Source organism: Notothenia coriiceps, unplaced genomic scaffold (genome assembly GCF_000735185.1).
Source record: "Notothenia coriiceps isolate Sejong01 unplaced genomic scaffold, NC01 NC01_scaffold00026101, whole genome shotgun sequence".
NCBI classification, from domain to species: domain Eukaryota; kingdom Metazoa; phylum Chordata; class Actinopteri; order Perciformes; family Nototheniidae; genus Notothenia; species Notothenia coriiceps.
In genome coordinates, this window is record NW_011358802.1 from 44,827 (window position 1) to 58,450 (window position 13,624).

Sequence of the window (13,624 nt, forward strand, 5' to 3'; positions counted from 1 at the left end):
TAGTTGTATATTTGCGTACCTATTTTACAGACCCTTACAGGTTTGTTATAGCCTTTTAAGTAACATGTCACTTGTTTTTATATGCAAATCAAAAATATTTGCTTTGATACTTACACGTACTGTACTTAAAATAATGATAGATTTATGCAGGCCTAAATTAACGAACACATAAATGTAACAGCATGGCAACTGTATGCAAACACAAAACGAAATGTACTATGTGAAAAATAATCACAATTTGTTTCCTGCTATTTAACCCTTAGGGGCCTCCGTAGTTTACTTCAAATGTAAATTGAAATAAGTCTTTTATTTCGTATTCTACTGGTTAACAAAACGTTAAAACAAGAAAAACGGGTGTGAAAACAGTTTAAGCTTTTTGCTTAATAATACTAGTTGTTTGTGGCTTAACAAGTCACATAGGCGACACAAAGCAAATAATTTAGGTCATTTACGGTTAACACTAGCGTTTCATGAGTTTGATGAGGCAATCACAATATTTCCCACAGACCGTGAACCCGACACTAGCTACTAGGACATGGTAGTAGCATCACACCAGCATATGAATGGGAATGTGTTGGGCCCCCATACTGTATAAAACAGGCTGGGTCTCCTGTAAACTTTGCTCCCCGGGGGGCTAAAACGTATAATTTTGCTACTATATGGATTATTTGGCTTCCAACAGCCTCGAAATACTGAAGTGTCCTAGTTCTGCCAAGGGCTTCGAAGCTAAGCTAGTTTAGCATCATCTCATCCACCGTAACGTTATGCAAACCGGGAGGGATTAGCTAGCTAGCCGCTAACTCCAGCTAGCGGTTTTAGTTAATGTTGGAACATTATACTTGAATGAGTAGGTGGTTAAGAAGTTCAGTTTGTCAAACAAGTATACAACGTGTGCGATAGTTTATTTACATGTAAGTAAATCCTCTCAAAATGGACCTGAATTTTTATTCTCTTTCGGATGGTTGTGCTCAAAATGATTCGGAGTTTTTGGACACACAAGCATATGGCGGATACTCTGAGGAAAACAAGGTAAACAAGTATTCATCTCAAATTGACAGCTATAACTTGTATTCATGTCGAAGATGTACATGACTTAGTTTCATGCTAACGGTTTGTTTCAGTTTCCAGAAGGCGGCGACACTTATCTCACCATCAGTGGAGCGGGTCACCCTTTCTTGTCTGCCGAGGTGAGGGAGTTTATTCAAGTATCATGTTAGTGCAGTGTAACCATCTTCACTGTGTTTATCTTTACATGTGTTTTAGTTTAATGAAAACTCAATATGTGCTCTGTTTCTTTCCCCACATGCAGCAAACATTCCATACTCCCAGTCTCGGTGATGAAGTGTTTGAGATTCCCCCCATCTCCCTGGATCCGGACCCCCGTCTGAGGATCAATGATGGAGTTTCCCACTATGAGATGACAGATGGGTCAGACGGCATCGTTGGGCCTCCAGGATCCCGGAGCCTTGTCAGCAACCTGGTGGTGGCAGCCAATGACCCTTCCTTCGCTTCCACTTATGTGAACTCCGGGTCTCAAGGCCTGGAGCAGCTGAACCTTGTGGCAATGGGCCAGGGCGGAGGGGGGGCCCTGCTAAGCTCCTCTGCTCTGGTGAGCGCTCTACCCGTGGACCCTCAAACAGATATCCATAAGTGGTTTATATTTGCAAATGTTTTCATCTTTGTGTGTTCTCATCCCCCTGCAGGAACTTGGGAGTTCCAGCGGTTCACATTTCAGCAGTTCATCCCCCATGACCATTGATGTTCAACTCGGGGACATCAGCCATGGTCTTTTGGGAAGCAGCCAGTTGAGCACCATTAACCCGGCGGAGTTGGCACTGGGTCTCGGGGGGGACGGCATCGGGCATCATTCAGACACACTGGACCAGGCGCTCTGTGCAACACCATCCCCAGCCGGCTCGCTGCAGGATGAGGACATGGATGACTTCAAGGTGAGGGCTTTACCTGCCTATGTTAATGTTTACTTATTGTTCACATTTTGGATTTGACGTTTAAGAGCCTACAGCTAATACCTACTTTCCCCTCTCTTCCATTTTCCTTATCCTTCCTCAGAGGAGTGTGCTTGTAGACTCCCCCCTGTATCTCTCCTCCCTCGCCCACATGTCCTCCCACCCTGCTCTCACGTCTTCAGTGGCTCCAGCAGCGGGCAGGAGGGGCGGGGGGAAGCCGGCCTCAATGTCTGCGGCGCTGGGTGCTAAGAAAGGACGGAAGAAGAAAGACCCGAATGAACCACAGAAGCCCGTGTCAGCGTACGCCCTGTTCTTCAGAGACACACAGGCAGCCATTAAAGGCCAGAACCCCAACGCCTCCTTTGGGGAGGTGTCAAAGATTGTGGCCTCCATGTGGGACAGCTTGGCTGAGGAACAGAAACAGGTATAGGAACACATATTTATATACACAACATAAGTTTAATTGGAGAGAAATATGATTTATAATGGTGGTACTTGTCTCCACTAGGTGTATAAGAGAAAGACTGATGCAGCCAAGAAGGAGTATTTGAAAGCCTTGGCAGCGTATAAAGCCAACCAGCTCACACGGGTAAGATCATGTGAAATTTGACTTGTATAGCCCAAAAAGAAATATAACACATTTGTCTCAGGGGTGATACAGTGTGTACAGAAACCCCACAATGAATGGGGGGGAAATGTTTTAAAGAGCAACAGAGAAATCCCTCTCCCAGGATTGACAGATGTGCAATTGGTGTTGTGGCTATACCTTGAAAAAGATAATACATTTACAACATAGACAATCCAAATTACAAAAAGTATAATGTGAATGTAAAATAACGAAATTCGATCCAGGAGGATGTCAACAATCTTCCAGAGGCCTGTACTACGAATCCAGTTCAACATACCCTGGATAGGTTTGAGTTATCTGGCTTAACTAACCCAAAACAAACGCGCTCTCGCTAAGAGGTCCTACGACGCTGATTATCAACTCGGTAACTCAAGCCAGGGTTTCTCTGTGCGGCTGAGTTCACATGAAAGGGGCGGAGTTAGCAACATTTGACCAATCACAAACATGGAGAAGCGTACTGACAGCGCAGCGTCATACTTCCTGAATGAAAAGTGAACTATAATATTTGTCAAATATGAAGAAGTTAAACTTTAAACATCCATGACTTAAACACTGTATCCAGGATAAAAGCCACATAGCTGCACCTTCAAGGTGAATACAGCTGGTAAAAGAAAAAGTGTTTGAATGCGTACATTAACAGGTTTATGATATCACTGCCCCGTCTAAGACACTAGTGGATCTGACTTTAATTACATTTGTCTCGAGTGTTTCGTCAACTTAATGTGTTGCTTAAAATAATACTTCTGCATACAGTATGTGACACTGTGAGTGTTGCACGGCCAGATACGGCTCAGCTGACTCAGATAAGGAAATATATGATACATTATGATGTGATATGATGTGATGTGAATGATAATGGGACACATCGACGTCTGCACTCACAATGCAGCAGACTGTACTTAATGTTACTCTGATCCGGTTATTTATGTTGTGCAGATATTTAAGTAAGCTTTCTTAACGCTAATGTTATAATAGTCAGATTGCTCTGAAGATGGGGGGTGATATTCTATTAATGTTCACGTTCACACAGTCAGTGATTTTTGCCGGCAGTCTTTCCTGCAACGGCAGTTTAAACTGTATTTCCTTTTTCCTGTAATATAACTTGATCGCTTTAAACTCTGCACACTGAGCTCTGATTGGTCAGCAGCTCACTCAAAATGATCTTGTCTGTCATCACAGCTGGAAGTGAACTTTGGAAGTAACATAAAAACACAAACAGTCAACACAACAATCTACCAGAAGTATTACGTTACATCTTGATACGGTGTAATTATTCAAATATATATGTTTTTTAAAGAATGTTTTGGGCATCCAGTGCCTTTTTATTTTAGCGACATTGTTAAGGGGAGAGATAGAGGGAGAGACACGCAGCAAATGGTCACAGGCTGGATTCAAACCTTGGGTCCACCGCATGGGGACCAAGCCCCAAAACATGGGCCGCCAGGTCTACCAACTGAGTTATACGGCCATAATTATTCTTATTTCATAATGTTCTTAAAACTAAAGATGTTGGTACAGCTCTTTAAATCATTTGGTAATGAGCTCCATAGTTTAATCCCAACTACGGCATTAAAGACGTTTTGTAAAATAAAATGTCCTTCTTTAAAGCAATAGCAACATTTCTTTTCTTCACCACAGCCCGCCACTGAGGAGATGGACACCGCCCCTCTCCCTCCTCCCCCCGTGTCCCACCCGCCCCCTGCAGCCCTTCCTTACACCGGTCACCATGCCAACCGCCAGATTGCCACCAGCCTGGAGGAGAACACCATCACCAACATCTGCGCCTCCAACATCATCCTGGACGTCCCGGAGAGGGCCACGCGTTCCCGCACGGGGGCCAACAAATCCCCGGCTCCAGCGGCTGCACCCCCCCACACCCAGACTGTCACCAAGATCATCATCCCCAAGCACCTGCTGCAGGCGGGGGGGCAGGTGGTGACCATGTTGCCCGGGGTGGTCCGCGCTCTGCACCCCTCCCTGGTGGTGGTGGGGGCTTCTCGTCAGCCGCCCCCGCTGCAGCAGATGCAGAGCGCGCCACCCCCGCCCCGGCTCCAGCAAATGGCCCCCGCTCCTCCACCGTTACAGGCCAAGCCGCAGGGGGGGAACTCCTCGGGCGGCTTCACTGTGAGCATGGCGGCTACGTCTCCCCCTCCACTCCAGATTAAAATAGTTCCCTCGTCCTTGCAGGGCAAAGAGACCCTGCCCATTATGATCCCCAACACGATGGCCGTGTCCTCCACCCCCACCACCTCCGCCCAGGCTGCGGTGGTCTCGCTGCAGGTGCACTCTGCTGACACGTCGGGCAGTGCGGACGACGACGAGGTTACAGAGGTGCTGCACTCAGATGAGGTAAATGATCTGTTGACATGCTTTATGTGTGAGGTTTGTTTATCCAAAAGTAACTCTTTGATTTGATTGGCTGTTTCACAATTTTAGATTTTCCGTTCTTTGAAGCTAGCTTAAATCCATGAATACAACTTTTTTTCTATAGCACATTTCATACAGTTCAAAGTGCTTCAAAGATGACTGAAAAGCCACAAAATAAGAAGAAAATAATATCATTTGAAACCAAAACGAAAAAAGCTATAATAAACAGTTATGGTTGTAAAACCGCATGAAAAAAAAGGTATTCATAAAATAACAAATAAATATAATAGATTTATAAAACTGAAATAATCAAATGATGGAATAAAAATAATAATAATACAAATAATACCTTTTTTAGCACCACACTGTTGTGGCAGCATAATCTTTATTTTTAAGAAGTGCTGGATATTATTCAGGTTCCACCGGGTCAAAGCTGTTGAAATGTTGGCCATGTTCTGCCTCAAGTCAGAAAATGTTAAATTTGATCCCTTCTCAATTCTGCTGCAACTATAATGTTAGTTTTAAATCAGAGTGGATATTAATAACTTTTGTTTGTTTTTTCTAAACAACAACCTGTTTTAACATCAAATGAAAAATAGATGTGGTGAATTGTCCTTCTTTAATTGAAATACATTCCAAAAGTATCTAAAAATGGTTAATACTTACAGAGCAGTGTTTCCCACTCAGTACATAGAATATATCCATTATATATAACCAATAGGTTTAAGATTAAATTATTTATAAAGCACAGCATTATTCTCAATAAATTGTTAGAAATGTAACCTCTTAAAATTGTCCCCGTAGTGCACAAGGAAAAATCAGTGTACAGAAACACAGTACTGTAGCCATGCTGATGCTGCTCTCCCAACTGTTTTCCAGGAGGACATGGAGGTGAATGGGTCCAGCGATGTGGCGGCTGTGGGGAGTGTGTGTGTGAGGACGGGCTGCAGCAACCCCGCGGTGGAGAGCGACGACTGGGACAAGGAATACTGCAGCAACGAATGTGTGGCCACTCACTGCAGGTTTGTACACGTTTATAAACATGCTTTTAATTTTGCTTTCAGCACATACGCTCCTGAACAAAATCTTAAGACCGGGGGGGAAATTACAAGAATTTGCATTTCGCACAGGTGGACCGTGACCAGGTTGTCAGTAGAGCTTCAAAATGCAAAAAGAAGAAACAGGAACAAGAGACCAAAAATAGAGACTAGGCAATTTAATGAAAACTGCAATTAAACTCAAACAGGCTGTTCATCGGTCGATCAAAAGTTTAAGACCATAGCCTTATTCAAAAAGTCAAAATCTGCACAAAAATCTCATGAAATTTTCAATCAGGTTTTTACACTGTCATGACCTCCAGATGGCAAAGGCAAAAAGGCTTTCTATCTTTGAACGTGGCAGGATTGTTGAGCTGCACAAGCAAGGCCTATCGCAACTAGGGATGGGTATCGTTAAGGTTTTAACGTTACTACTACTTTTATCGATCCGGTCCTTTAACGGTACTCTTATCGGTTGTCTAAAAAAAAAAAAAAAGGTAAATTAATTAAACAAATTGTAAATAATGTGAACTTACAGAACAGAAGTATTTTCAGCAGTAACACAGTGGCACAGAGAGACACAGATGGGGCATACAGGCATGCTGCAAAAGGCCTAATGGTTTTTCTGGAGGAAGATTAAAGGTGACCTATCATGCAAAATGCACTTTTGTACGTCTTTTATACATGAATATGTGTCCCCGGTGTTCCAGGGAACTCACCAAGTGTCAGAAAACACAACCCTCTCTATTTTCCTCCATACCCAAATCTCTTAAAAAGGGGCTGCAACGGATCTGATTCCGACTGATCCAGATTTGAACACTTCTGTGACGTCACAGAAGTGGCGCTATCTCTATTGGGCCAACTCCAGCAATCAGGAGGAGACAGCCACGGACATTGCCGTTCGAAAGCGCTGGAGACGCTGTAGTAAATACGCCAGGCCTGTAGATGGTCCTGTTCTCACAGAATCAGCACATGAAAAGACAGTGTTGAATTGAGCAAAATGAGGAATGGCTAAAATGCATGATCTGTTTGGTATTTTGAAAAATAAATAGTATAAATATGCCTTATATAGGTATGGTCCTACACTATATTATTCAAATATAGCATGATAGGTCCACTTTAAGGTATACATAACATACCTGACGTGGAAGCGCTACTCGTGGAAGGGGCTACAGCGCTACTAGAAAGACAGTCGAAGACGGTGCATTTCTCCGTCTGAATGTGGTGCACTTTAGCAAGATGTTTCGACAAATTGCTCGTGTTACCGCCCTTAAATGCTAAACTCTTATTGCACTTTTGGCAACGAGCTTAGTCCACATCGAGACGGGTAAAGTTTAACCACACCTTGGAGCTTTTAGTTCTCTCCGCCGTGTATGTGTTGCTGCATGTAGCAGCTGCACGTGTGTAAACTGCCCCGCCCCCTCCCACACAGGCGGGGGAGAGAGATCTCTCGTCTGGATTGGAAAGATCAAAAATACTAAAAATAATCATAGACACATTTTGCAGTCTTTTTGCATTTTTAGTAACGGAGTTGGCGAAACTAAAACTGCAATATAATGTTTGTGTAGCAATAATACATATGACATATATTTAAATGTCTCCAGTACCGATAAAAAGACTGATAACGTTTGAGCTTAACGGTACCCTTTCATACCGGGGCTCGGTACCCATCCCTATGCGCTGTTGCTGTCGAGGTAAGGCGGTAATTTTACATTTCTTAAAAGAAGAGGGTTACGGCACTAAAAAGTCAAGCGATAAGACCCAAAAGAAATTAACCTGCACTGAGCCGGAGGATCCTACGGGCGGTTCGTAAAGACACAGGCCAATCCTCGACCCAAATTAAGGCCATTATGGATGCTGACTGCGCGCAGCCCAATAACCATGAGATGTCGTCTGCGAGAGAAGGGCTTAAAGAACAAAAAAACGTCTTTGAAGGCCACGTCTCTTCCCACGCCACAAACGTGCCCGTCTGGACTTTGCAAGGGTGCACCAAACATGGGACATTGAAAGGTGGAAGAACGTTTTATTCTCTGACCTGGATGGTCCGGATGGCTTCCAACTGGCATGGCAAGGAGATGTTGTCTACGCGGCACAGTGGAGGCTCCATCATGATCTGGGGTGCTTTTTCCTTCAATGGCACAATGGAGCTTCAGGTTGTGAAGGGGCGTCAAACGGCAGCTGGCTATTTGGAGAGGTTGCAGCGGGCGTCCCTCTTGACGGAGGGCCTAGTTTGTGATGACTGGGTCTTTCAACAGGACAGCGCTGCAGTTCACAACGCCTGCCTGATGAAGGACTTCTTCCAGGAGAATAACGCCGCTCTTTTGGACCATCCTTGGTGTTCCCCTAATCTAAATCCCATTGAGAACGTTTGGGGATGGATGGAAGGGAAGTTTATAAAAACGGAGGCAGTTCCAGACCGTGGATGCCCTTTGTGAAGCCATCCTCTCAACATGGAGCAACGTTCCCACCAGCCTCCAGGAAACACTCACATCATGCATGCCGAAACACATTTTTGAAGTTATCAACAACAACAGTGGGGCTCCTCATTACTCGGTTAATTTTCAACACTTTAAGTTCTGTTTTTTTATGGTCTGAAACTTTTGAGTTTAAATTCCCTGCTCTCTATTCTTTTTGCATTTTGAAGCTCTACTTACAACCTAGTTACGATCCATCAGTGCGAAAAGAGAAGTCTTGTCATTGTTCCCGAAGTCTCAAGATTTTGTTCAGAAGTGTATAAAAGAAAAACCTTTTCTAAAATATATTTTTTTATGTTTTTCAGAAACATATTCAGGGCGTGGTGCTCATTCCGGAATCAGGCCATGGTGAAATAGAGAGCAGCTGCTGCACATCATCAAAACAAAATAGGACACGTGTTAACAGTTGAAAGACGACTGCAGTACCAATGCAGCACAGAAGCATGCATTTCTCTGATTTCTACTACAAGTCTGACAGTTACAAGTATATGCTACTAAACAAGGATTCAATATTAATATTTTGAAATAATGTAGTGTTATGTTTGATTATGTGTACAGCTTTTAGTTGAGACGTCAAGGCAGCTAAAGAAAAGATCACAATAAATTATCAAAGTTACTCTGGTATTCTCCGTTTTTTTATTTCAAATGAAGGCCATACCAGTCATTTTATACTTGTTTATTGTAAAACATTGGACCACCATTTCAACCTTTTTCCAGCAGTTTAAGACGTGATTGTACAGTTCTCACTGATTTGAAATGTTGTTTTATGTCTCTGAACTAACAATTCTGTCTTTACTACATGCTAAGGAAAAACATGTTCTACTGTGTATACCTTGGTTAGGAGGCCTTAGAAGCCTTTTTGGTTTGATGCTGCCTTTCCCTTTTTTTGTAAAACATTCTCTTCATTGTTGTTAAAAAATGCTCGACTTAAATGTTTTCTTAATAAAACGGCAGGTGTGCTCAAATGAGTGTTCTCTCTCTTGACTTAGTTTCTTAAAGCTGTGTTACTTTAGTACTTAAAACAGGACTTTACATAAAGGAAATTAGATTTGATCAAGCCAAAGCCAGAGTAGTAAACGAGGCACAATTAAGGCAGCCAGAAATCAAAAAGTGAATCTTCAAATATTGAAGCAACTTAGCCATTACAGAAACGATCCAGACCAGCCTCAAATCGGATCATTTTAGAATCATGACAAGTCACGAGAATAATCATGTTAACATCATATCCCATACGTATATGGCCAAAACCAGGATGTTAAAAGGCAACACAATGGTTTTCTTCATAGTCAGACCGATTATAGCACCTCCATCAGGATAGCAAATGTATTCCAACACAAAGTGTTCTCTTCAACTGACATTTCCATTCCAATTTTCTATCAGATCGTCTCCTGTGGCTTCTCCTGTCTCCAGAGGTTTGTGTCTTTTCATTGGATGTCCTACCAAGAGTTCTACGAAGAGGAAAAATGATTATACAAATTAACTCACTTCTTAAGGAGGTCGCCATTTAGGTGGAGCATCAGATCAGACAGAAAGCTGCTCAAACTCTGAGGAAATGTCACATAATTACTTGTATCTTACACATTTAGGTTTTGCACTAAGATTAATATAGGGAGTTATTATTAGGCCAATAAAGGAATATTTAGGGAAATATACTCTAAGTCTAACCCACAAGTTATTGTTTTTAAAGTTGTTGAATCCACAATGAGCTTTTGTTGATAAGGACATGGTGGAACAAGCTCCCTATTGATATAAGGACAGCAGTAAGTCCACTGATAAACATGTGTTGACTGCCAATACAAAAAGAAAGGTTTTTTTTTTTTTTTTAAAGCTAATGCAGTAGCCATTTCTTGCTTTTTAATTTTGTTTCTTTATGGTTGAATACACTTATTATAGGTCACTTTGGATAAAAGCGCCAGCTAACTGAAATGTAATGTTAACCTACAACTTCTTTCTGCATGCCTCTTTTGTTACCTGCAATGGTGGAATAAACGTGATGCACACGGTTCTGCTGTTTTTCCAGCGCCTCTGTTAGCATCTGGTTTTCCACAGAGTAGTTGTAGGCTGGTGGGAAACAAGGACAGACATCAGTGGGTGCACGTACACACACAACACAAAAAGTTCTAGGGTTTATCATCTGTTACCGTAATACAAAACGATGAACCACAGGAAGAGCAGCACCACTGTGACACTGTTGAGTGGCGAGGCGGCGGGGATCACTCTCTGTTTCTGTCAGGAGGGAAATACATGTTACATCTGAAGTGTTGAAGAATAACAGATATTAAGAAAACAAAGCTTACTTGACGTAGGATTTCTTTTTGCAAATTGTCTCTGGATTCTGCCATTTGCGCCTTAAGCATTTCGAAGTGTTGGTCCATGTGCTCCTGTTAAATACATACACAAATACAGTTCTACTTAAAACCCCTGAAAATCCAATTGTCTAAATTAGGCCCGCACAATTGATTGAAATCGCAATATCGACTACTGAATTATTAAAGGGTAAATATGTGTTTAAAAAAATACCATTTTGGATAAAGTACATCAGAGCAGCAGAGATATTCCAGCCCACAAATGTTATTCTCCAGACTTAAAAAAACATTTGTTTGGTACAGATATTATGAAAATAATTTAAAAAATGTATCTTTTCATGAACATTGTGTTTTTGCCTGAAGTGTCTTAGAATAAGTAGTTGAAAAATAAATCATCTTATTCTAAACTCTCTGACAGTTATATATATACAGCATATTATTTATCAGCTTTTTCTATATTTTCATGTAAGCAATATGTTTCAATGAGTAAAACATGTACAGCCTACATATCCGCACAAAAAAAGAAATGAGTCCCATAGATCACATAAAGATTTTCAGTCAGACTTTGAGATTCTGAGGAACCAGAGAATCCTGTTTCTCTACACAACATGCATCAACAGGAATCTCCTACCCGTGTGCTACTCCCAGAAGAAATGTTCAACAAACGAGTGTAGACACAACAAACTTCCTTTGTAAATCCAACTTTTTTCCTAATAACATAATGATGCCAAGATGTTTCTCATGTAATACAGTGTTTCTGAAGCTCACAGTCAGCTGTCTTCGCAGGACAGAGGAGGCCTCGGTTGCCAGGTTGTGCTGCTTGCTCTCCAGTGTGCACACGTTGCAGATGTAGCGCATGGACGCGTTGCAGTAGTACCTCAGCACCTTGTCCTCGTGATGTGGGCATTTCCTCTCCAGGAGGTCCCCCAGAGGGCTAACCAAAGGGTGTCCGGTGAACACGGGGAGCTCCAGGTGGTCCTTGACATGTTCTTTGCACAGCGACACCTCACACTTCAGACACGTTTTGAACGCAAGGGTTTTTTCCTCCGGGCAGCAGTCACAGTACACATTTTTTGTCTGCTCCTCCTGCTTTGAAAAAAGGGAAAGGTTTGTGAGACATTTATCCATGTTTATTCTCAACAGTGTCATGGTCATGTCATTATAGCACATACCCTCCTCCTCTTGATCACCCTGAAATGCTCTACAATATTGGCCAGGGCGTAGCTCTTCTGCACCTCTACGATGGGTCCAAAAGATTCCCTACAGTCTGGGCAGCGGAAAGGGCCGTCTGAGGAGTGATCCATCATGTTTTCCAGACAGACCATACAAATGGTGTGACCACAGGACAGCTGTCGGGGGTCCTTGAACGTGTCCTGACACACCGGGCACATCAGCATCTCCTCAAGATTGAATTTCTCCGTATCTTCCATACTTGATCCCTATTTGTTCAAAGAGAGCACAGTAAAGGGTTAACTGCAGAGTTTGTCCAGCACTCAGCTGCTGCCTCGTAAAACTTGTTTGTTTTGAAAAACCAGTGAGCCTTAGCGCATGATCTTGGCAGTTAAAAAGCAAAAGGGTTCCTACCTTAAAAGTTAAAGTTGAGTAACACAACCTCAGTAAAACTTGTCTGCTATCTTCCGTACACACAATTCTCAAAGCGAAAGCACTGCTACATGTTTATAAATGTACTTCCTGGTGGGCGTGGTCTAAGCAAAGAGAGTCTCTAAATATAATATCAGTTTTAAAGTTGAATACAGACAACAATTGCCCAAACGTCATTATTAGAGTGAACACAAATAAGAAATACAATTGCTTACTTATTGACATTATTACAGAGTGTAAAACAAATTCACAGTAAATATCTGAACTCTTCTGGGCTTAATTGAGTTGTTGCTAGTTTGAGAATATGTTGTTGAAGTCAAGTCACTGAACAGTCCTTCTACCACTAAGTGTATTCTGACTAACTATTAACACGAATAACAGCGCAATAAAAGTGCTCAAAGTCCAGACCGTCATGGCTCGACTAAGGTTACATGACACAGAGCTGTGATGTTATTGGTTCCTGTGGGTTAGTCCAACTATCCAAATAAACTGAAACGTATTATCTTCTCGAGTCAGAGCTTTGCTGAAAATACAACATGTGTTTACTCACTTAACGTACCCTCTCCGTTTCTCCCATGTCCAGAGATATGACGTTCAGGATCAATCATATCAATCACATTATTTGTTGTCTGCAACTAAAACAATTTTTACAGTGAGAGCTAAACAAAACATGCTAATTTTGCATTACTTTTCGTGGTGTTAATTAACACAAATTTATATATTAGGTTGAAAAATGCGGCACATGAATAGCTACGCTTCCCGTAGCTCGGAGCCAACTGACTACTTCCTGTTTACATCACCCAAAGCATGATGGGAACTCTGGTGTTAACTCAAACATATATTTGACCCCACTTTACACCGATACTCTTCCACATTTTGGAAGACAGTTTTGTTATTTTGCTCCAGTATATTTATGTTGAAGCCTTACTTTCTAGTTTCTTAACAGATTACGATTGTTAAAAAGCATAAATAAGATAACAAATCATGATATTTTACTATATATTCCTCTTTAAACCATGACTTCCCTATGTACTCCTTTTTTCCTTCTGACAACGTTACATTACTTACATTTCCCACCACTGCATATGAGTCTTATTCAAAGAATTACACATTGTCTAGATTTTAAGACATGTAGTTAATTAACCATACATTTAAAAGGGCTTCATATGAGAACTATAATGCTAGAGTAATTAGTCTATTAACCGATCAATGAATACATTAGTTAAAATATAAATCTTTTATA

General features: G+C 41.8%; 2 protein-coding genes across 4 annotated transcripts; one reads left to right on the forward strand and one right to left on the reverse strand.

Annotated features, from left to right (window-relative positions):
• Positions 1-520: 520 nt before the first annotated feature.
• Positions 521-9,442, forward strand: tox4a (TOX high mobility group box family member 4 a). Its single transcript, XM_010784079.1, has 9 exons — positions 521-1,029; positions 1,122-1,187; positions 1,310-1,609; positions 1,704-1,949; positions 2,071-2,391; positions 2,476-2,556; positions 4,234-4,944; positions 5,842-5,984; positions 8,779-9,442. Exons 1-9 carry the CDS (start codon positions 931-933, stop codon positions 8,828-8,830), a joined length of 2,019 nt encoding a protein of 672 aa, XP_010782381.1. The 5' UTR covers positions 521-930; the 3' UTR covers positions 8,831-9,442.
• LOC104956577 (E3 ubiquitin/ISG15 ligase TRIM25-like) lies at positions 9,093-13,161 on the reverse strand. 3 transcript variants are annotated; one of them, XM_010784078.1, is made up of 7 exons: positions 12,932-13,161; positions 11,952-12,218; positions 11,548-11,865; positions 10,771-10,854; positions 10,615-10,699; positions 10,445-10,534; positions 9,093-9,921 (listed from the first exon to the last, which is right to left on the reverse strand). In XM_010784078.1, exons 2-7 carry the CDS (start codon positions 12,207-12,209, stop codon positions 9,821-9,823), a joined length of 936 nt encoding a protein of 311 aa, XP_010782380.1. In that variant the 5' UTR covers positions 12,210-12,218; positions 12,932-13,161; the 3' UTR covers positions 9,093-9,820. The 3 variants fall into 3 exon arrangements, with proteins under 3 accessions (XP_010782380.1, XP_010782378.1, XP_010782379.1); XM_010784076.1 differs by having other exon boundaries at positions 12,941-13,149; XM_010784077.1 differs by lacking the exon at positions 12,932-13,161 and adding an exon at positions 12,364-12,467.
• Positions 13,162-13,624: the final 463 nt, after the last annotated feature.

Bases quoted from the DNA above. Each gene is read 5' to 3' on its own strand.
- tox4a (XM_010784079.1), top strand. From the start codon at position 931: ATGGACCTGAATTTTTATTCTCTTTCGGATGGTTGTGCTCAAAATGAT. The intron at 1,188-1,309 runs GTGAGGGAGTTT...CCCCACATGCAG, and splicing joins ACCCTTTCTTGTCTGCCGAG to CAAACATTCCATACTCCCAG. The intron at 5,985-8,778 runs GTTTGTACACGT...TATGTTTTTCAG, and splicing joins TGTGTGGCCACTCACTGCAG to AAACATATTCAGGGCGTGGT.
- LOC104956577 (XM_010784076.1), bottom strand. The intron at 10,855-11,547 runs GTGAGCTTCAGA...TGTATTTAACAG, and splicing joins TCCTGCGAAGACAGCTGACT to GAGCACATGGACCAACACTT. The intron at 9,922-10,444 runs GTAACAAAAGAG...TCCTCTTCGTAG, and splicing joins CGTTTATTCCACCATTGCAG to AACTCTTGGTAGGACATCCA.